This window comes from Thalassophryne amazonica, chromosome 6 (genome assembly GCF_902500255.1).
Source record: "Thalassophryne amazonica chromosome 6, fThaAma1.1, whole genome shotgun sequence".
Taxonomy (NCBI): Eukaryota; Metazoa; Chordata; class Actinopteri; order Batrachoidiformes; family Batrachoididae; genus Thalassophryne; species Thalassophryne amazonica.
Window position 1 is genome coordinate 69,433,819 of NC_047108.1, and position 21,842 is coordinate 69,455,660.

The window sequence follows — 21,842 nt, forward strand, 5'->3', positions numbered from 1 at the left end:
ACAATACTGCTTTTTGCAGAGGAACAGTGCATCCACTCAGAGCGCGCAGACTGACCAGGAGCCTGCTGCTGCGCTTCCACATGCAGCAAGCCATCATGACAAGTCCACGTTAAAGCAACCCATGTTTGCACACCGAACAGCTTCATGATGCTGCCTTGTTTGTGCATTGGTGCATGGCTGATGTCACATACACAAAAGGCCAGTTCTGATAAGTAGCATACGTTTTGCTATTTTATTTGAACTGTGAGGTATTTTTAATTGTAGCTCCAAAATAAAATGTTCCAGTATGTTATTAAGCCATTTATTCCGATATGGTAGAATTTGGTCTTTTACAGGAATTCCAGTTGAAGCTGTTTCTTGAAAAAAAAAACAAAGAAGATGGCGCAGCCTGTGATTGGTGCATATATTAGCCAATCACACGTCACTCTCTGGGAGGGAAACTCCAGCATGCAAACAAACTGCCACTTGTTCACGATCTCTTATGTTTTGTTCAAAGCTAGAAAGACGGTTTTGCATTTCTTGATAGGTTCTTCTATCAGCTTCTCAGTAAAAACACTGCATGCAATATTCTTAATGCGAGCTGTGTCACGGACTGAGGAACACCCAAATTTTTGATGGTATGAAAACATCTTTTTGAATACGTCTGACAGCATCATGATCCAGCTGCTGTGTGTGACATTATGGTGGAGTGTGCAGACGGCGGCATCCCAAACGCATGAAGGTAGGCGCGTTCAAAATTTCATTTGAAAAGGCTTGTTTTAATTACAAACATATTGCAACTGAAATAAATAACAAAAGGAACCTACATTAAATATGGCAACATGGTCAGATTTTCCAGGTCAGCCTGTTGTAAAAGGTCACGACCCCAAACTTGGAGTGAACACATGCACATTTTGTGGAACAGAACAGAAAAGAAAATGTGCTGTTAATAACCAGTTTTTGTTTTGCACATAAAAACATACTGTTTAAGATCTTCTGGGGATCATAAAGTTTTGACATTGTAGCTTTTCTTTCGTGTAAGAAAAGTTGTTGAAGTGTGAATGTGCAACTTGTGGATGTAGTTGCATGTAGTTTTTCTAAATTATTGTGCAGTCTTATTGTCTTGCAGTCTTGTGCAGAAACTTATTGCATGAGTGCATTAAGCTGAGGATTTTGCTCCATAGATATTTTTATATGCTAATCTAAACAAGCAGTGGTGGTCACTAAACCTAGGATTTGAAAATGAAAGAAACTGACAAAAAGTTCATTTCAAGCTACATGTAACTTCAAAACCACACGTTTAGTTAGAGACAGCAGAAGTGTCCACTTTCAGCTGCATTCATACAAAATCCTTTCCACTGGGTTGTGTGGATCTGTGACTGTTTTGAGAGTTTTAGAATGTAACCGCTGTGTGTCAACCTGAAAATGTGTGTGTCTCATTTAGTACATTTCTGCATGGAAGCAGTCTGTCTCTCATTGACAACCACATCTGTTCTCATTTAACCATCTCTCTCTCTTTCTTTTGCAAGTTAAATTCATACAAAATCCTTTCCTCTGGGTTATGAAGATTTCTGACTGTGTCATATGACTTTTAGAACATAATCACTGTTAAATAACAAAGTAATGGTTTACTATTTGTTTCATACATTTCTGTGGCGAAATGGTCTGTCTCTCACTGACAACCACACCTGCTCCTAATCCATCATCCATGTAGCATCTACTCACTATCCAGTAGGTGGCAGACGAGCCTATGAAATTTTACTTAGGCAACACATCTTTGAATCAATCTGGTGCTTCAAAGTCCACTGAACTGTAATGAATTTATCCTCATATTGAGTGATTTTAATTTGGTGAAGCTGATGCTATATACTGTTTTTGAATTGCTGTGAGAAAGACTATCTATCTATCTATCTATCTATCTATCTATCTATCTATCTATCTATCTATCTATCTATCTATCTATCTATCTATCTATCTATCTATCTATCTATCTATCTATCTATCTATCTATCTATCTATCTATCTATCTATCTATCTATCTATCTATCTATCTATCTATCTATCTAATCTATATCAATCTATAGATAGATAGATAGACTTCAAAATTTGACATGCACACACAAAGGCACTGTCTGTCAAAAATAAAAAAAATTATGACTTCAAAAATCACACATGTTGCAAGAGAGAGAAGGAAGAAGTGTCTGTTTCGGCTGCATTCATACAAAAATCTTTCTGCAGAATTCTGTGGAAGTGTGAACGTATTATTTGAGTTTCCACTGTGACCGTTAGTTTATGTCTTTGATTTGGTACATTTCTGCACAGAAAGTGTCCCTCTCATTGATTACCACACCGGCTCCTAATCCATCATCAATGCAGCATGCAGTACCATTCAGCTGGTGGTAGACACATCTATGGATATTACATAAAGAAAACAAAGCTGATTTGTTTGATTGATCGGATGTATCAACGTTCACCCAATGCAAGAATGTTTCTCCTCATTACATGCTATTTTAATTTGGTGAGTTACAAGATGATAGCATTTATACTTTTTGAGTTTTTTTGTGAAAAATTGGGGTGGATGCCCCGGTGTTTGCAAATCTTTGGAACATGCAGGTCTCCAGCATTCAATAAATGGTGTCAGAAGGTTATTACTCTAACTTAGGGAGGGTAGAATCTGATCTGTATTGGGAATGTACAATTTTATGGTGTATATGTCTCCTTCCCTCCATCATATTTCCTGTTTTTTTCCCAGAATGTGCAGCTCACATATGTCCCATTGTTTTTCAGTATGATCTCAGCAGTGCAGACCCCTCACACACACATACACACACACACACAAAAGCACTGTCTGTCAATGCATCAGTCTTCGCTCACTGGGACACACTGTCACATTTATGGCTTTGTCACAATGAGGCACTTTGTCTAAGAAGACTTTGACCCGCAGCCTCAGGCCTGGACTGGTCCGTGTGCCGAGGTTTCAGCACACCCGCCTTACTATGCCTCACATCACACACTCCAGTGTGGCCACACTGCAGAAACAGCACAGCAGCATCACTCACAACTTCACCATTTGTTCACTGAATGGAAGCAGGTTTTGTGCTATTTGTGCTTCCCAAACATCCTTGGTGACTTCTCGTATGTGTCAGTGGTGTGTCCTGGTACCCAGAATGCACTGAGCTCCACTGGCTCTCAGGAGAACCAGTACAACCTGATCAAGGACCGGTATGGTGGCTGTGAGATCATCATGGGGAACCTGGAAATCTCTCAGATTGAGAGTAACTGGGACTTCTCCTTCCTCGGGGTAAACTCATCCTCATTTTTTCCATATTTTTCAGTTTGCTAATTAGCACATTATGGGCCTGATTTAGCAAAATAAGATGTATTGGACGTTTAATATGTTAATGAATATGCAATTTAGAGTGTATCTACCTAAGTGTGCAAAATACTGGCTGGTGAACATGCAAATAGCTTAATGTAGCACATTTATCAAACCAGAAAACTATTTTGGGGAGTGTGATGGTGCCTGTTTTTTGCACATTTCAAAGCGGGGTTTCTAACTGGTCCAGTGTGGATTGCAGACATGCACACCAGAAACTGTTGTTTCAGCACCTGTGCATTGGGAAACTCCACCTACAAATCAAACACACACAAATCTATATGACTCATTCTGTATCACGTCCTCTCCATCTGTGTGAATGTGAAGGTAATATATTAACACCGGAGTCAGTACTCGCGCCATGAAAACGTCATGTTGCTCTTACAGTCATGAACACACGCAAACTCCTCATTTGCATGCTGCTGTCTACGTCACGGTACAACCCGCTGGTGTTTGCATGCTTATTCTCAGGGAGTCACCCGAAAATGTTCACCAGCCCAATGTGCAAATTTTTAAAAAGCCCATGCAATTTTGTGCTCGCTATGTAGGATTTTACTAAATCAGGCCCAAAGAGTGTAGGACTGATTTATACTTGTAGTACACCACTAATGTCCATGTTTCACCTTACCTTGAATTGAATCGCTAGTTAAACTAGTTAGTTCTGCTACTTTCCAACAGTCTTCAAAAGCAGGTCAAACTGCTTCTGTCTTTCATATCCTGTTGATCCTCTTTGTCCGTTCAGATGATCCGCGAGGTGACCGGCTACGTCCTCATTGCTATGAACCACTTTCAGCAGATCCCTCTGGAGCAGCTGAGGGTTATCAGAGGAAACAGTCTGTATGAAGGGCGTTTCGCCCTCTCTGTCTTTTACAACTACCCCAAAGATGGCTCCAACGGCCTGCGGCAGCTGGGGCTCACAAATCTGACAGGTACAAAGACGGAAAACCCAAGATGAAACAGAAAGAAGGAAAAACAGTGACCAGTGTCTGTGGCTGTCACTTTAAAAGAAAAGGAGCTGCTGTTTGTTAAGCCAGCTCTACATTCAGAGAGGAGGTTCCTCTTGCTCTGTCATAGACCGTATGGGCGTGTTCCAAGGAGCAGAAGGAAGATAAATGTGCACTTTGGCGACATATGTAACACAAGTCTTAAGCCCCGTTTACACATAGACAGTAAGAGCTCCCGGAAGCGTCCCGGAAGAGTTTTTGGCCGTCTTAAGGATCACATGCCGTTGTTAACGCCGGCACTACGGGGCATGGCTTAGTTCCGGCTTTACCGGGAATCGTCGAAAAAATTATTCAACATGTCGAATAATTCCGGGAGCGCTCCCGGAGAATTCGAGTGACGACGGGGACAATGCGATCAACGGCGTTTGACACTTTTTAATCGCCGTTTCATCCTGCCCCTCCCTGTAGTGCCGCAGTTTACACCGCCGTAATTGGTGGCCGGCGTTGTATCCCTAATCAACGGCGTGTAAAACGGCGATAGAGCCCACATCGGCGTCCTCAAAGGCGTTTTAACCAGCGACAGAGGAAGACAAAACGGCGGCGCTAGCGGACAGTATGCCGTTCTAAATGCCACCTCCTGGTTAATGGCGTTCCATACGGCCGATAGGCGGCGGTCAGTATAAAAACGCTAGCACGCTGCATGCAGGCCTCTCACTCGCAGCCAGCTCCAGATATTTTTGCAGAGAAGCTCCAGTATACCTCCTAAAAGAAAATTGGCAGCGGCAAGGACTTACCAAGAGGTCTAGTTCAGAAGCAGAGGGTAGCCCTGTGGTGGAGGGGGAAAGAAAGGAGAAGAAAAGGCTGAGGATGATCTCCCTCCCCCTGAAGTGACAGAGGCTTCAGCCTATTATACTCTGGGGGCGGTGCCTATATGCAAAAGTTCCTGGAGTAATGCAGGATTTGCCTGGATAAATCCAGCGGTACACAGGGCATTATCGGCGGCAGCAGAACACCGCCGTTCTCACGCGCGTCTTAACCTGCGATTGTAAAGGATAGAACTGGGTATTAACCACCGTTGCCTGACGTGTGCCGGATGCTACGGTGTCAAAACGCCGCTTTATTCGGCGGATTTAGCGGCGTTTTATCCGCGTATTTGTGGCTAGTACAGTGCTCAAAACGCCAGCGAAATGCTCCGCCTCATTCCACCGCAAAAACAGCCGGAACTACCGAAACTTCGGTAGAACTTCGGTCTACGTACTACCCGCCGACAAAACCGTCTATGTGTAACCTGGGCTTTAAGTCTAGTGCCTACATTTTGCAGGTAGCAGGTGAGTTTCTACATTAACTGTCAGAGTTATGTGTCTTGGAGCATTTCTAACATCAAACATAATCCAGATGTAACTGAAGAAAAAAACTTTTTTTGGACACAGTGATACCTTTAATTGATCACTCGGGGATGAGGAGTAACAGAAAGACAGAGGATGGGAAGGAGAGGAACAGTAAACCAGTATTGTTCAGTATGTCTGCTATTTATATTTGAGTATTTATATTTGCATTTGTAAACGTTTTTTTTAACTTTCACTTTTGATACTCTGTGTGCTTCTTACCCTTTGTGCTGCTATACAATGCTGCTAGAGCCTCAATTTCCCCGAGGGAGTCTTCTCAAGGGATCAATAAAATTCTGTCGAATCTAATCTAATCTAATTAAATTATCGGAATATTCCATAAAATAATCAAACTACACAAGAAAACTGAAATGCCAGCTAGAGGTCTTCCTCTAATGAAAGGTTGTGCCAAAATCTTGCAAAGGATTGTGGTAAAGCAATAAATAAATAAATATATATATAAAAAAAATCAATCAATACAGTTATAAATCCCATAGAAAGCTCTGTAACCATGTAAGCTCAGACTGTAGAAGGACATTTTTGCAGTGTGATGTGCCACTTCAGGCTCTGCCTGTTAAAAACAGGATTATATTTGGATCCTGTCACACCTGCTTCTTCACAGAGATCTTGGAGGGAGGAGTGCAGATAATCAGCAACAAGTACCTGAGTTATGGTCCCTGGATTTTCTGGCAAGACATTATCAGGGACAACAACGCACCAATTGACATCCAGAACAATGGAAAGAGAGGTCAGTGGTGGGATTCTAATGGGGATGGTGCACATCTGAGTCACACATGGGGACATTTTGGGATTTTGACTTCACACTCGACTCAGACTCATGATTAATGACAAGATTTTTTTTCCAGTAAATGTTTATATGCCATATGCCAGTGAGTGTTTATATGCCATTTGACAGCAACGCAACACATTATGGATGAAGCAATATTAAATTATTTTTTGGGACAAACCGACAGTGAGACCTGGAGGGGGGTGATCGGGAAGCACGGCCTCCCCGATCTGAACCCGAGTGGTGTTCAGTTGTTGGACTTCTGTGCTAGTCACACTTTGTCCAACACGAACACCATGTTCGAGCACAAGGGTGTCCATAAGTGCACGTGGCATCAGAACACCCTGAGCCGGAGCTTGATGATCGACTCTGTAGTCGTATCATCTGACCTTTGGCCATGTGTCTCGGACACTCGAGTGAAGAGAGGGGCAGAGCTGTCGACCGATCACCACCTGGTGGTGAGTTGGATCCGCTGGGAGGGGAGGAAGCCGGTCAGACCTGGTAGGCCCAAACGTATCATGAGGGTCTGCTGGGAACGACTGGCGGAACCCTCTGTCAGCGAGGTCTTCAACTCCCACCTCCGGGAGAGCTTCTCCCAGATCCCGGGGGAGGTTGGAGACATGGAGTCCGAGTGGACCATGTTCTCCACCTCCATTGTTGATGCGGCCGCTCGTAGCTGTGGTCGCAAGGTCTCTGGTGCCTGTCGCGGCAGCGATCCCCGAACCCGGTGGTGGACGCCGGAAGTAAGGGATGCCGTCATGCTGAAGAAGGAGTCCTACTTATCTTTGTTGGTAGGTGGGACCCCGGAGGCAGCTGACAGGTACTGGCAGGCCAAGCGTGCCGCAGCCCGTGCAGTCGCAGAGGCAAAAACTCGGGTCTGGGAGGAGTTCGGGGAGGCCATGGAGGAGGACTATCGGTCAGCCTCGAAGAGATTCTGGCAAACCGTCCGACGCCTCGGGAGGCAGAAGCAGCTCTCCACCCGCACTGTTTACGGTGCGGGTGGGGAGCTGTTGACCCTGACTGGGGATGTTGTTGGGCGGTGGAATGAATACTTTGAGGATCTCCTCAATCCCATCGTCACATCTTCCGAAGAGGAAGCAGAGACTGGGGACTCAGAGGCGGACTTGTCCATTACCCAGGCCGAAGTCACGGAGGTGGTTAGAAAGCCCTTCGGTGGCAAGGCTCCTGGGGTGGACGAAATCCGTCCTGAGTACCTTAAGTCTCTGGATGTTGTGAGACTGTCTTGGCTGACACGCCTCTGCAACATCGCGTGGCGATCGGGGACAGTGCCTCTGGATTGGCAGACCGGTGGTGATGGTCCCTCTGTTTAAGAAGGGGGACCGAAGGGTGTGTTCCAACTATATGGGGATCACAGTACTGGAGAGGAGAATTCGACCGATGGTCGAACCTCAGATTCAGGAGGAGCAGTGTGGTTTTCGTCCTGGTCGCGGCACACTGGACCAGCTCTACACGCTCCGTCGGGTGCTCGAGGGTTCATGGGAGTTCACCCAACCAGTCCACATGTGTTTTGTGGATCTGGAGAAGGCGTTCGACCGTGTCCCTCTGGGCACCCTGTGGGGGGTGCTCCGGGAGTACAGGGTCCGGGGTCCTTTGCTAAGGGCTATCCAGTCCCTGTACGACCACAGCAGGAGCTTGGTTCGCATTGCCGGTAGTAAGTCAAACCTGTTTCCAGTGCACGTTGGCCTCCGCCAGGGCTGCCCTTTGTCACCAGTTCTGTTCATTATTTTTATGGACAGAATTTCTAGGTGCAGCCAGGGTGTAGAGGGGGTCTGGTTTGGGAACCACAGAATCTCGTCTCTGCTGCTTGCGGACGATGTGGTTCTGTTGGCTTTGTCAAATCAGGACCTTCAGCGTGCACTGGGGCAGTTTGCAGTCGAGTGTGAAGCGTCCGGGATGAAAATCAGCACCTCCAAATCCGAGGGCATGGTTCTCGACCGGAAAAAGGTGCTTTGCCCTCTTCAGGTCGGTGGAGTGTCCTTGCCTCAAGTGGAGGAGTTTAAATATCTCGGGGTCTTTTTTCACAAGTGAGGGATGGATGGAGCGTGAGATCGATAGACGGATCAGTGCGGTGTCTGCAGTGATGCGGTCGCTGTGTCGGACCGTTGTGGTGAAGAGAGAGCTGAGTAGGGGGGCAAAGCTCTCGATTTACCGATCGATCTACGTTCCGATCCTCACCTATGGTCATGAGATTTGGCTCATGACCGAAAGAACGAGATCGCGAGTACAAGCGGTCAAGATGAGTTTCCTCCGCAGAGTGGCTGGGTGCTCCCTTAGAGATAGGGTGAGGAGCTCGGTCACTCGGGAGGAGCTCGGAATCGAGCCGCTGCTCCTCCACGTCGAAAGGAGTCAGTTGAGGTGGCTCGGGCATCTTTTCCGGATGCCCCCTGGATGCCTCGCTGGAGAGGTGTTCCGAGCACGTCCCATTGGGAGGAGGCCCCGGGGAAGACCCAGGACACGCTGGAGGGATTACATCTCTCGGCTGGCTTGGGAACGCCTTGGGGTTCCCCCGGAGGAGCTGGGGGTGTGTGTGTGGATCGGGAGGTCTGGGCGGCTTTGCTTGAGCTGCTGCCCCCGCGACCCGACTCCGGATAAAGCGGAAGAAAATGGATGGATGGAAATGGATGGATGGGACAAACCAATACATAACTTCTGAAAAAGATAAAAGACCCTAAACCGACAACATTCAAAGTCATAAGACATTTGAAAACACACCGTATAGGGTAATATCGCATAATAATGGAATAATAGTAGTAACAGCGTTAGTAGTAGTAATTGTGGGCAAAGTAATGAAAAAGTTGGTGATCCCATGAGGTTTTACACACTGTAGTTTTTAGTTATGTTTCTCCAGTCACAACCACATTATTGTGTGTTGGGGGGTTTGGCTGGATGTTTTTGTGTTGTTTTCTTTTCTTTGCTCTCCAGGTGGTATGCAAACTGGTTTTTGTCTGTGGAGACGGTGCTGGCAGAAGAATCCTTCACCCTCATCAACATTATTGGCTGCACTTGTGGAGGATGTCCACGTGCGGGCCTAATGACTCGCAGCACCTGTGGATGATGCTCACGTGCAGACTTAAGGACTTTCAGCTGAAGCAGATAATTAGATGGCGTTCTGCATTTAAGCCATGAGTGGTTCAAGCAGAATTGCCGGGAACTCGACCTTGTGACGTTCGTTTGTGAGACGCTGAGGACCGCGCCTGGGTTTGACACATCGTGCCTGTGAAGGAGGACGGGTGAGGGACACATGCTGTCAGCACACATCAGAGGTGATTGATTGTCTGAATAAGTGTTAATAGTAATTTGGTATTTTGTTACGCAGTATATTTAAACATTGACGAGAATTGTGCAGCTCGCTTCTCACGGCCGTGGCATGCGGACTGATGATCCTCCACCTGTTGTGAGAAGCTGCTCATTTACATAAAGCTTAAAGTCAGACCTGAATGTGTTGCTGATAGCGTTGCCTTGGAAGGATATTAGTTGTAGCTGTTGACTTACCTCGCCTCTTCTATCCTTCACAGAGTCAGTTTGTCGTGTTCACCTGGGGGGTGTTTGGCGGTGAATTTGAGTCCAGAAGCGCCGGGCTTCGATCCCTTTGGGCGCTGGAGAGCGCGCCGTCCTTCACTCCGCCAGACAAGCCTTGTATTATGTTGTACACAATTATTGCACAGAAAGGGAAATAAATGTTTTGTTTTTGGAGCCGCTTTCTGGTTATTTAGCGCTGGGTTCAGTCAGACGCAGGTTCGCTCCTCAACCCGCGTCGGCACATAACACACATAAGCCTATATAACTCCTTCAAAGTCGCCATAGGTGTCTTGGCGGCTTCCCTCACTCATTTCCTTCTTGTACGGGTCACTCAGTTTTTGAGAACGGTCTCCTCCAGATAAATAGACTTGCCACACAGTACCACACTGTTTGTGTTTCTTAATGATTCTACAGATCCTGAATTGATCTCTTGCATGTGTGAAGTTCCTGTTTTTCTCTCTGTCAGGGTCATGTCACAAATCTTGTGGTGATTACTGCTGGGGCCCTAACGAAGACCAGTGTCAGATCTGTGAGTGGGTCAGAATGTCTTTTGACAACATGTGGCAGCAAACACACACAGCTACAGTTTGTTTACATCTGATCAACCCCTACGTGTGTGTGTGTGTGTGTGTGGGTCTCAGTGAGTAAGACGGTGTGCGCACCGCAGTGTAATGGACGCTGTTTTGGGACCAGCCCCAGGAACTGCTGTCACATAGAGTGTGCCGCTGGATGCATAGGCCCTCTGGATGTGGACTGTTTTGTAAGTGTCCTGTCTTTGCCCGTCTACAATAATACACTGACAAAAAGAAAGAGACAGATTTACTAAAATCCCAGATAACGAGTGCTAAATTGCATGGGCAGTCCAAATGTCTGTGCATAGGGGTAGAGACAGTTTTGCCGGTGATGCACTTTTTGCGCAGTTGACAGCGGGCGGTAACCTCACATCAACAGTCGTGTGTAAATGAGGATTTTGCATGTGTTAATAGCCGTAAGCACAAAATGAAATTCAAACAGCTACTTATACAAAATTACAGGTTTCTACAAGCTTAAGTGGAACTCTTTACCATGCAACTAATTTGACAACTATAAAATAAAACATGCTCAGATTACTTTTTAGAAGGAATTGAGTCAGTGCTGAATACCAAATTATAGCCAGGCATGCACATTAACTGGTACTCATGGTGCTTGTGCATGCTAAAAATAAATGATGCGTAGCAGGAAACACAAGGGAAGCACTTTATAAGAGGAAAGCAATGACACATTGTAGGAAAAGTGTTTGCCTCCACTGTGCATCAATGACGTTTAACACACACAAGCACCATGACTACCACTTATGTGCACCCCTGATTGTAGTAGCTAAAACAAAGAACAGCACTCCAGTAACAACGTTTCATGTGCTGGTTTTGGCTTTGCACTTATTTGCACACTAAGGAAGGTCGATGCCCAAACATTTGGAAATGAGATAATTTTCAGTATTACTGGAGTGCTGCTCCTTGCTGTTTATTTTTGTAAGTAAGGTAACACCCAAATTAAGACTGTGTAACCAGTAGTTCCTGACATGATTGGACATCCACACAGATTGAACACAGAAATAAGTCTCTTGAGGTAGGATCGATGTCACACATGGAAGATTTCTCATTTTGCAATGAATCTGGTCAAACGTGTGCTTTTGCAGGCATGCCGTCATTTCAACGACTCTGGAGCGTGCGTGCCTCAGTGTCCACAGGCTCTGATCTACAACAAACAGACATTTCAGATGGAGACCAACCCCAACGCCAAATATCAGTACGGATCCATTTGTGTTTCCCAGTGCCCCAGTGAGTACTCTGTGCATGTGTGCGTGTGTGTTATTATTGCTTTTTAACTGTTTCTTTCAGGCTTGTGCACATAGTCAGCATTCTGTAAAAATATTCATTCAATTTGTTAAACAGATGTATGAATTCTACCCTAATGTGAACACAGACACTGTCCTTTAAGTAAAATGATGAAGTAATTTATTTTACAAAAAGGGCAAAGTTCAGTATGGTCCAGTGTTGGTTCCAAGTGAGGTGGTGGTGGTGAGCAAAATTGTCCTTGAAGGCCATTGAGTCTGAAGGCTCAAACTGGGAAAAATGTTGGGAAAGTGTAGGAACACGGACCCACAACAGGGGGCGCAAATGAACGGACAATGGAGGAAGTCAAATAACAACACTTTACTGTTGTGAATGAGCACAACAAACACAGCAGATTACAATAATAGTCAATGAAGTCAATTCACAAAAATGTGTCGCATGGGCAGGCTCGAAGATAAGAGACGTCTGTCCAAAGCAGAACCGGAACCACACGATTTCCTCCGCCACCGAACCCCGGGAATACTGGAGCGGCCAAGTCCTGAACTCCCAGGTGGCCACTGCCTCCGCTTGTCGGATCTGGTACTGCTGGCGAGGAACAAAAACAGTTAGATGTGGGTGCGTCTGCACCCAGCAACACGTATGGTGGAAAACCACCTCTCATCGGAAAAAAGGAAACAAAATATCTGCTATCCAACACACAAAGTAACAGGTATTCCTGTCAGGAAGACAACAAAGTCGGCTGAGTACGTTACCTCCTCGGTAGAGCGATATCTCGGCAAAGAGGTGGAGATGTCGTCTTGCTGATATACCACTGCTGATCAGATGATTGGTGACAGCTGTCGTAGGCGAGAAGTGACAGCTGTCACCCCGGCTGCTCCTGTGAGGCGGCAGCGCCCTCTGGTGCCTGGAGCCCGCACTCCAGACAGGGCGCCCTCTGGTGGTGGTGGGCCAGCAGTACCTCCTCTTCAGTGGCCCACACAACAGGACCCCCCCCTCAACGGGCGCCTCCTGGCGCCCGACCAGGCTTGTCCGGGTGGCAGCGGTAGAAATCGGCCAGGAGGGCCGGGTCCAGGATGAAGCTCCTCTTCACCCAGGAGCGTTCTTCGGGTCCGTACCCCTCCCAGTCCACCAAATACTGGAAGCCCCGGCCCATCCTACGGACATCCAAGAGCCGGCGCACAGTCCAAGCCGGATCGCCATCGATGATCCGGGCAGGAGGCGGCGCCGGACCCGGAGCACAGAGGGGTGAGGTGTGATGCGGCTTTATCCGGGACACATGGAAAACAGGATGGATCCGCAGTGAGGCCGGAAGCTGAAGCCTCACTGCGGCTGGACTGATGACCTTAAGGATTCTGAAGGGACCGATGTAACGGTCCTGTAGTTTAGGGGAGTCCACTTTCAGGGGAATGTCCTTTGTGGACAACCACACCTCCTGCCCAGGCCGATATGCAGGGGCTGGGGTCCGCCGACGGTCTGCATGGGCTTTTGCCCTCGTCCGGGCCTTCAGCAAAGCAGAACGGGCGGCGCGCCACACCCGACGGCACTTCCGCAGGTGGGCCTGGACCGAGGGCACACCGACCTCTCCCTCAACCACCGGAAATAACGGGGGCTGATACCCCAGACACACCTCAAAAGGGGAGAGGCCGGTGGCTGAAGACACCTGGCTGTTATGGGCATACTCAATCCAGGCCAAATGGGTACTCCAGGCCGCCGGATGCGCGGCCGTCACGCAGCGCAGGGCCTGTTCCACCTCCTGATTGACCCGTTCTGCTTGCCCGTTGGTCTGAGGATGATACCCGGACGAGAGACTCACCGTGGCCCCCAGTTCCCGGCAGAAGCTCCTCCAGACTTGCGAGGAGAACTGGGGACCGCGGTCGGAGATGATGTCTGTTGGAATCCCATGCAGCCGGACGACGTGGTGGACCAGGAGGTCCGCTGTCTCCTGGGCAGTTGGGAGCTTCGGGAGGGCCACGAAGTGGGCCGAATTGGAGAATCGGTCCACTATCGTGAGGATGGTGGTGTTGCCCTGGGACGGCGGGAGGCCCGTGACAAAATCCAGGCCGATGTGGGACCAGGGGCGATGAGGCACAGGCAGCGGCTGGAGCAGTCCCGATGCCCTGCGGTGGTCAGCCTTGCCCCTGGCGCAGGTGGTGCAGGCCTGGATATAATCCCGGACGTCGGCCTCCAGGGACGCCCACCAGAAGCGCTGCCGGACAACTGCCACGGTCCTACGCACCCCTGGATGACAGGAGAACTTGGAGCCGTGACAGAAGTCCAGGACTGCAGCCCTGGCCTCTGGTGGGACGTAAAGTTTGTTCTTCGGCCCAGTTCCGGGATCCGGGCTCCGTGCCAGGGCCTCCCGGACGGTTTTCTCTACGTCCCAGGTGAGGGTGGCCACGATAGCGGACTCCGGGATGATAGGTTCCGGTGAATCCGACAACTCCGTTTTGACTTCGTCTTCATGCACCCGGGACAAGGCATCCGATCTCTGGTTTTTGGTCCCGGGGCGGTAGATGATCCGGAAGTCAAAACGGCCGAAGAACAGTGACCAGCGGGCTTGCCTGGGGTTCAGCCGCTTGGCGGTCCTGATATACTCCAGGTTCCGGTGGTCAGTGAAAACCGTGAATGGCACGGACGTTCCCTCCAACAGATGTCTCCACTCTTCAAGAGCCTCTTTCACCGCAAGGAGTTCTCGATTGCCGACGTCATAGTTCCGTTCAGCCGGGGTCAACCTGCGTGAAAAGTAGGCACACGGGTGAAGTACCTTATCGGTCTCTCCGCTCTGGGACAGCACGGCTCCTATCCCTGAGTCAGAGGCGTCCACTTCAACCATGAACTGGCGGCTAGGGTCGGGCTGCACCAAAACTGGCGCAGTAGAGAACCGTCGTTTCAACTCCTTGAACGCGGCTTCGCACCGATCCGACCAGGTGAAGGGGACTTTTGGAGAGGTCAGGGCTGTCAGGGGGCTAACTACCTGACTGTAGCCCTTAATGAACCTCCTATAGAAATTAGCGAAGCCGAGGAACTGTTGCAGCTTCGTACGGCTTGTTGGTTGGGGCCAATCTCTCACCGCCGCAACCTTGGCCGGATCAGGGGCGACGGAGTTAGAGGAGATGATAAACCCCAGGAAGGACAAAGACGTGCGGTGAAACTCGCACTTCTCGCCCTTCACAAACAGTCGGTTCTCTAACAACCGCTGCAGGACCTGACGTACATGCTGGACATGGGTCTCAGGATCCGGAGAAAAGATGAGAATATCGTCCAGATATACGAAGACGAATCGGTGCAGGAAGTCCCGCAAGACGTCGTTAACCAAAGCTTGGAACGTCGCGGGGGCGTTGGTGAGGCCGAACGGCATGACCAGGTACTCAAAGTGACCTAATGGGGTGTTAAATGCCGTCTTCCATTCGTCTCCCTTCCGGATCCGAACCAGGTGATACGCATTTCTAAGATCCAGCTTAGTAAAGATTTTGGCTCCATGCAGGGGGGTGAACACGGAATCTAACAATGGCAACGGGTATCGGTTGCGAACCGTAATCTCATTCAGCCCCCTGTAATCAATACATGGACGAAGTCCGCCATCTTTCTTGCCCACAAAAAAGAAACCTGCCCCCATCGGGGAGGTGGAGTTCCGGATCAGCCCGGCAGCTAATGAGTCCCGGATGTAGGTCTCCATTGATTCGCGCTCAGGTCATGAGAGGTTGTACAGCCTGCTGGACGGGAACTCAGTGCCTGGAACCAAATCAATGGCACAATCGTACGGACGGTGCGGGGGAAGGGTGAGTGCCAGATCCTTACTGAAGACGTCAGCAAGATCGTGGTACTCAACCGGCACTGCCGTCAGATTGGGAGGGACTTTGACCTCCTCCTTAGCCTGTGAACCGGGAGGAACCGAGGATCCTAAACACCCCCGATGGCAGGTTTCGCTCCACTGAACCACCCCCCCAGACGGCCAATCAATCCGGGGATTGTGCTTCAACATCCATGGGATGCCCAAAATCACACGGGAGGTAGAAGGAGTTACAAAAAACTCAATCTCCTCCCGGTGGTTTCCAGACACCACCAGAGTTACTGGTTGTGTCTTGTGTGTGAGTAAAGGGAGGAGGGTGCCATCTAGTGCCCGCACCTGCAACGGCGAAGGAAGCGCCACCAGAGGGAGCCCTACCTCCCTTGCCCATCTGCTGTCTAGCAGATTCCCTTCTGACACCGTGTCCACCAGTGCTCGGGCTTGAAGGGTTAAATCCCCGCTCAGGATTGTGACTGGGAGTCGTGTGGCAATTTGTGTGTGTCTCACTTGAATGTTTTGACCCCCCCTTAGCCCAGTCTCTAAGGGCGAGTGTTGTCGTTTTGGCCATTTGGGGCAGTTTCTCTGTGTGTGCTCAGTTGAGCTGCAGAGAAAACACTCTCCACGGATCAGCCTCCCCATTTTGGCCCTGTGCGTTTCCCTAACAACGTCAGCAGGGGGAGCTGTTGCCCCACAGAGCGCTGCGGCTGTGGAGCGTGGGGAGGGCGGCCCCTTTTCGAACCCGGAAGGGAGAGGGGCAGCGCGTATCCGGTCACATCCTTCGCCTCGCTCCCGACGGCGTTCCTCCAACCGATTGTCTAACCGTATAACGAGATCGATAAGCCCATCTAAATCCCGCGGTTCCTCCTTAGCTACCAGCTGCTCCTTCAGAACCAACGATAGTCCGTTTATGAAGGCGGCGCGGAGCGCAACGTTATTCCAGCCGGACCTCGCAGCCGCGATGCGGAAGTTGACTGCATAAGCGGCTGCGCTCTCGCGTCCCTGTCTCATTGACAGCAGCACAGTTGAAGCGGTCTCTCCTCTGTTAGGGTGATCAAACACTGTTCTGAACTCCCCCACAAACCCAGTGTATGCTGATAACAACCGTGAGTTCTGTTCCCAGAGCGCCGTAGCCCAGGCGCGTGCTTTACCCCGAAGCAGAGCAATCACATAAGCTATTTTACTAGCATCTGACGCGTACATGACGGGACGTTGTGCGAAGACGAGCGAACACTGCATAAGAAAGTCCGCGCATGTCTCCACACAACCTCCGTACGGCTCAGGAGGGCTTATGTATGCTTCAGGGGATGGTGGGAGGGGTTGTTGAACCACCACTGGAACGTTTATATCCTGCACAGGGTCGGCAGGAGGACGAGCTGCAGCAGCGCCCTGAGCGCTCGCCGCCATCTGTGCGGAGAGAGCCTCCACCCTGCGGTTCAGGAGGATGTTTTGCTCAGTCATTTGATCCAACCGAGCCGTAAAGGCGGTGAGAATGTGCTGCAGCTCACCAATCACGTCTCCTGCAGACGCCTGCGCTCCCTGCTCTCCCATTGGTCGTTCAACAGCCGGGTGACGCCCCTCGGAGTCCATGACGCGGGCCGGGATATCCTGTTGGGAAAGTGTAGGAACACGGACCCACAACAGGGGGCGCAAATGAACGGACAATGGAGGAAGTCAAATAACAACACTTTACTGTTGTAAATGAGCACAACAGATTACAACAATAGTCAATGAAGTCAATTCACAAAAATGTGTCGCGTGGGCAGGCTCGAAGATAAGAGACGTCTGTCCAAAGCAGAACCGGAACCACACGATTTCCTCCACCACCGAACCCCGGGAATACTGGAGCCGCCAAGTCCCGAACTCCCAGGTGGCCACTGCCTCCGCTTGTCGGATCTGGTACTGCTGGCGAGGAACAAAAACAGTTAGATGTGGGTGCGTCTGCACCCAGCAACACGTATGGTGGAAAACCACCTCCACCTCTCGTCGGAAAAAAGGAAACAAAATATCTGCTATCCAACACACAAAGTAACAGGTATTCCTGTCAGGAAGACAACAAAGTCGGCTGAGTACGTTACCTCCTCGGTAGAGCGATATCTCGGCAAAGAGGTGGAGATGTCGTCTTGCTGATATACCACTGCTGATCAGATGATTGGTGACAGCTGTCGTAGGCGAGAAGTGACAGCTGTCACCCCGGCTGCTCCTGTGAGGCGGCAGCGCCCTCTGGTGCCTGGAGCCCGCACTCCAGACAGGGCGCCCTCTGGTGGTGGTGGGCCAGCAGTACCTCCTCTTCAGCGGCCCACACAACAAAAAACAGGTAACGAGGCTGAGCACTGCTGGTTGAGAAAATACAGGAAACAAACAAAGAGTTAAATCCAGTCTCAAAAAAGTTCACACAAACAGAATGTTAAGAGAGTTCAGAACTAGAGCCAAGGGTATCACAGGAGGTAAGTCAATGAACTGGTGAGGAGTGGATGAATAAGCCGGTCTTTTAAACTGCACTGGAGTGGATGAATGATTGCAGATGCAAATAGAAATCAGGTCAGTCACGCCCAGCCTAAGAGTCACAAGACAAACAGACATGCAGGGGGAGGGGAAGAACAGCAGAGGATACAAACAGAAATAGGTTAAAAACCTAACACAATTGTTCTGTCACTGCTGGGTGGGTAAGTTCTGGACTGTAGCTTATGATTCTGCTCTGTATAAATAAATTAAATTGAATTATCAACCAATGCCATATTTATCTATACATGAAAATCTATTTTTAAGATGACATTAATGATTATGTACTTTAAAAATAAAAGCACAATAATTTTCTGTGTTGTTTTTTTACTTGCTGCTGACCTGCTCTTATCACTACTGTGTTTTTAACTTTCTGTCTCTTCACAGCCCATTTCGTGGTGGACGGTAGCTCGTGTGTGAGCGTCTGTCCTCCAGACAAGATGGAGGTTGAGCGAGAAGGTCAGAGGCAGTGTGAGCTCTGCAGTGGACTCTGCCCAAAAGGTTGCACCCAAAAACCACTTTCCGCTTCATTATGTAATTTGACAAATTACAGCTAACAAGTGTGTGTGTGTGTGTGTGTGTGTGTGTGTGTGTGTGTGTGTGTGTGTGTGTGTGTGTGTGTGTGTGTGTGTGTGTGTGTGTGTGTGTGTGTGTGTGTGTGTGTGTGTGTGGTCGTCTTGCAGTGTGTGAAGGCACTGGAGCGGAGCACAGACAGACCGTGGACTCCAGCAACATCGACAGCTTCATCAACTGCACTAAGATCCAGGGCAGCCTTCACTTCCTGGTCACAGGGATTCTTGGGTAACAGTCTGCCCTGCCTGGTGACTCTCACAACAAAGTTCTACAGTTCTGCTGATTAAAATAGTTATTTATTTATTTGTTTGTTTGTTTTTCTCAGAGATGATTTTAACCAGATTGCACCCCTGGATGCCAAAAAACTGGAAGTGTTCCGCACTGTCAGAGAAATAACAGGTTTGTGTTCACAGAGTTTGTCAGAGTTGTTCAGAGTTGGACCTGAAAAGAACAACTCAGTTAACACATAAAAATAATCACGCAGGAGACACTGAATTTCTTTTTCCTGATCAGGAGAGAGCAAACGAGCGTCAACCTCCACTAACGACCGTCTTGCCAGCTCTGAAGGGCCCCGCCCATTTGCTTGTCCTATTTATTGACATAAAGTTACATACAAGCATATAGGAGCATCAATATCACAAACAAGGAAAAGACACAAAGTCTGGTCTCACATTGATATGAAAACTGTTATGGCTTTAAGCCTTCAGTCTCCTACGCTTCCCATAACAATGTCCAGCCCTGAACCAGTGTGCCGGTCACACCGCTCTTCCCTCAAGGCTGAACCGTTAATTAAAGATGCACATCTGTGCTTAGCAAAAACATAGCTTTAGCAAAACAGCCTGCACATTCACTAAGCCAAAGATCATCTGGCAACTTTCTCATGTGACAGTTTTAATGATTACTTGAACAGTTCAGTGTATATGATTGCTTTGACAATGAGTGATTATTTAAAAGAATAATGGTACATGAACTCTCACGCATGCATATATGTATATATGAAAAATAGAGAACAGAATCAAAGACAAGATCAAAAGCAGTACATCAAAGTAAAGGCATTAACAATCCAAGTAAAGACATTAATATTTGATAATAATATTGCTAATATATAGAAAACCCTGTCATTATTCCCTCCTGTTTATTGAATTTATATTCTATCATTCTATTGAATGATAGAATATACGAACAGTCAGGTTTATAAGTAACTGCACAAAAACACACGGACAAGTATGAAGTATTTACATGCTTGTTTGGCTGTGATCGGAGAAGCTGTGTGTCATGCAATATTAACAGTGCATGCAGAAAGTATTCACGGCGCTTCACTTTTTAAATTATTATTTTTTCCCTCAATGTTCCACTCACAACACCCCATAATAACAACATGATTTTTTTTTTTTTTTTTTACAAATTGATTAAAAATAAAAAAATTAAGAAATCACATGTACATACTCAACAAAAATATAAACGCAACACTTTTGGTTTTGCTCCCATTTTGTATGAGATGAACTCAAAGATCTAAAACTTTTTCCACATACACAATATCACCATTTCTCTCAAATATTGTTCACAAACCAGTCTAAATCTGTGATAGTGAGCACTTCTCCTTTGCTGAGATAATCCATCCCACCTCACAGTTGTGCCATATCAAGATGCTGATTAGACACCATGATTATTGCACAGGTGTGCCTTAGACTGCCCACAATAAAAGGCCACTCTGAAAGGTGCAGTTTTATCACACAGCACAATGCCACAGATGTTGCAAGATTTGAGGGAGAGTGCAATTGGCATGCTGACAGCAGGAATGTCAACCAGAGCTATTGCTCGTGTATTGAATGTTCATTTCTCTACCATAAGCCGTCTCCAAAGGCGTTTCAGAGAATTTGGCAGTACATCCAACCACAACCGCAGACCACGTGTAACCTCACCAGCCCAGGACCTCCACATACAGCATGTTCACCTCCAAGATCATCTGAGACCAGTCACTCGGACAGCTGCTGGAACAATCGGTTTGCATAACCAAAGAATTTCTGCACAAACTGTCAGAAACCGTCTCAGGGAAGCTCATCTGCATGCTCGTCGTCCTCATCGGGGTCTCGACCTGACTCCAGTTCGTCGTCATAACCGACTTGAGTGGGCAAATGCTCACATTCGCTTGTGTTTGGCACGTTGGAGAGGCGTTCTCTTCACGGATGATGCAAAGGAGATGTGTTGCACTGCATGAGGCAAATGGTGGTCACACCAGTTACTGACTGGTATCCCCCCCCAATAAAACAAAACTGCACCTTTCAGAGTGGCCTTTTATTGTGGGCAGTCTAAGGCACACCTGTGCACTAATCATGGTGTCTAATCAGCATCTTGATATGGCACACCTGTGAGTGAGATGGATTATCTCAGCAAAGGAGAAGTGCTCACTATCACAGATTTAGACTGGTTTGTGAACAATATTTGAGGGAAATGATGATATTGTGTATGTGGAAAAAGTTTTAGATCTTTGAGTTCATCTCATACAAAATGGGAGCAAAACCAAAAGTGTTGCGTTTATATTTTTGTTGAGTATAAGTACTGACACTGTTTGCGCAATACTTTGTTGATGCACCTGTGGTAGCAATTACACCCTCAAGTCTTCTTGAATATGATGCCACAAGCTTGGTGCACCTATCTTTGGGCAATTTTGCCCAGTCCTGCTTGCAGCACCTCTCAAGCTCCATCAGGTTGGATGGGGGCGTTGGTGCACAACCATTTTCAGATCTCTCTGGAGAAGTTCAGTTAGATTCAGGTCTGGGTTCTGGCTGGGCCACTCAAGGACATTCACACAGTTGTCCTGAAGCCACTCCTTTGATATCTTGGCTGTGTGCTGAAGGTCCTGCTGAAAGATGAACCATCACCCCAGTCTGAGGTCAAGAGTGCTCTGGAGCAGGTTTTCATCCAGGATGTCTCTGTACATTGCTGCATTCATTTTTACCTCAGTCCTGACTTGTCTCCCAGTTCCTGCCACTGAAAAACATCACAGCATGATGCTGCCACCACCATGCTTCACTGTAGGGACGGTGTCTGGTTTCCTCGAAACATGACGCCTGGCATTCACACCAAATATTTCAATCTTTGTCTCATCAGACCAAAGAATTTTGTTCCTCATGGTCTGA

The 21,842-nt window shown here is 48.0% G+C and overlaps 1 protein-coding gene across 1 annotated transcript in view; it reads left to right on the plus strand.

Moving 5' to 3' along the window:
- Positions 1 to 312: 312 nt before the first annotated feature.
- Positions 313 to 21,842, plus strand: part of erbb3b (erb-b2 receptor tyrosine kinase 3b) — a 64,172-nt gene continuing 42,642 nt past the window's right edge. The window contains exons 1-10 of the mRNA XM_034172419.1: positions 313 to 721; positions 3,126 to 3,280; positions 4,098 to 4,284; positions 6,307 to 6,432; positions 10,478 to 10,540; positions 10,653 to 10,771; positions 11,687 to 11,828; positions 18,517 to 18,630; positions 18,813 to 18,930; positions 19,028 to 19,101. Coding sequence (XP_034028310.1) covers positions 655 to 721; positions 3,126 to 3,280; positions 4,098 to 4,284; positions 6,307 to 6,432; positions 10,478 to 10,540; positions 10,653 to 10,771; positions 11,687 to 11,828; positions 18,517 to 18,630; positions 18,813 to 18,930; positions 19,028 to 19,101 — 1,165 coding nt within the window. The 5' untranslated portion in view covers positions 313 to 654. The remainder of the gene's footprint in view (positions 722 to 3,125; positions 3,281 to 4,097; positions 4,285 to 6,306; positions 6,433 to 10,477; positions 10,541 to 10,652; positions 10,772 to 11,686; positions 11,829 to 18,516; positions 18,631 to 18,812; positions 18,931 to 19,027; positions 19,102 to 21,842) is intronic.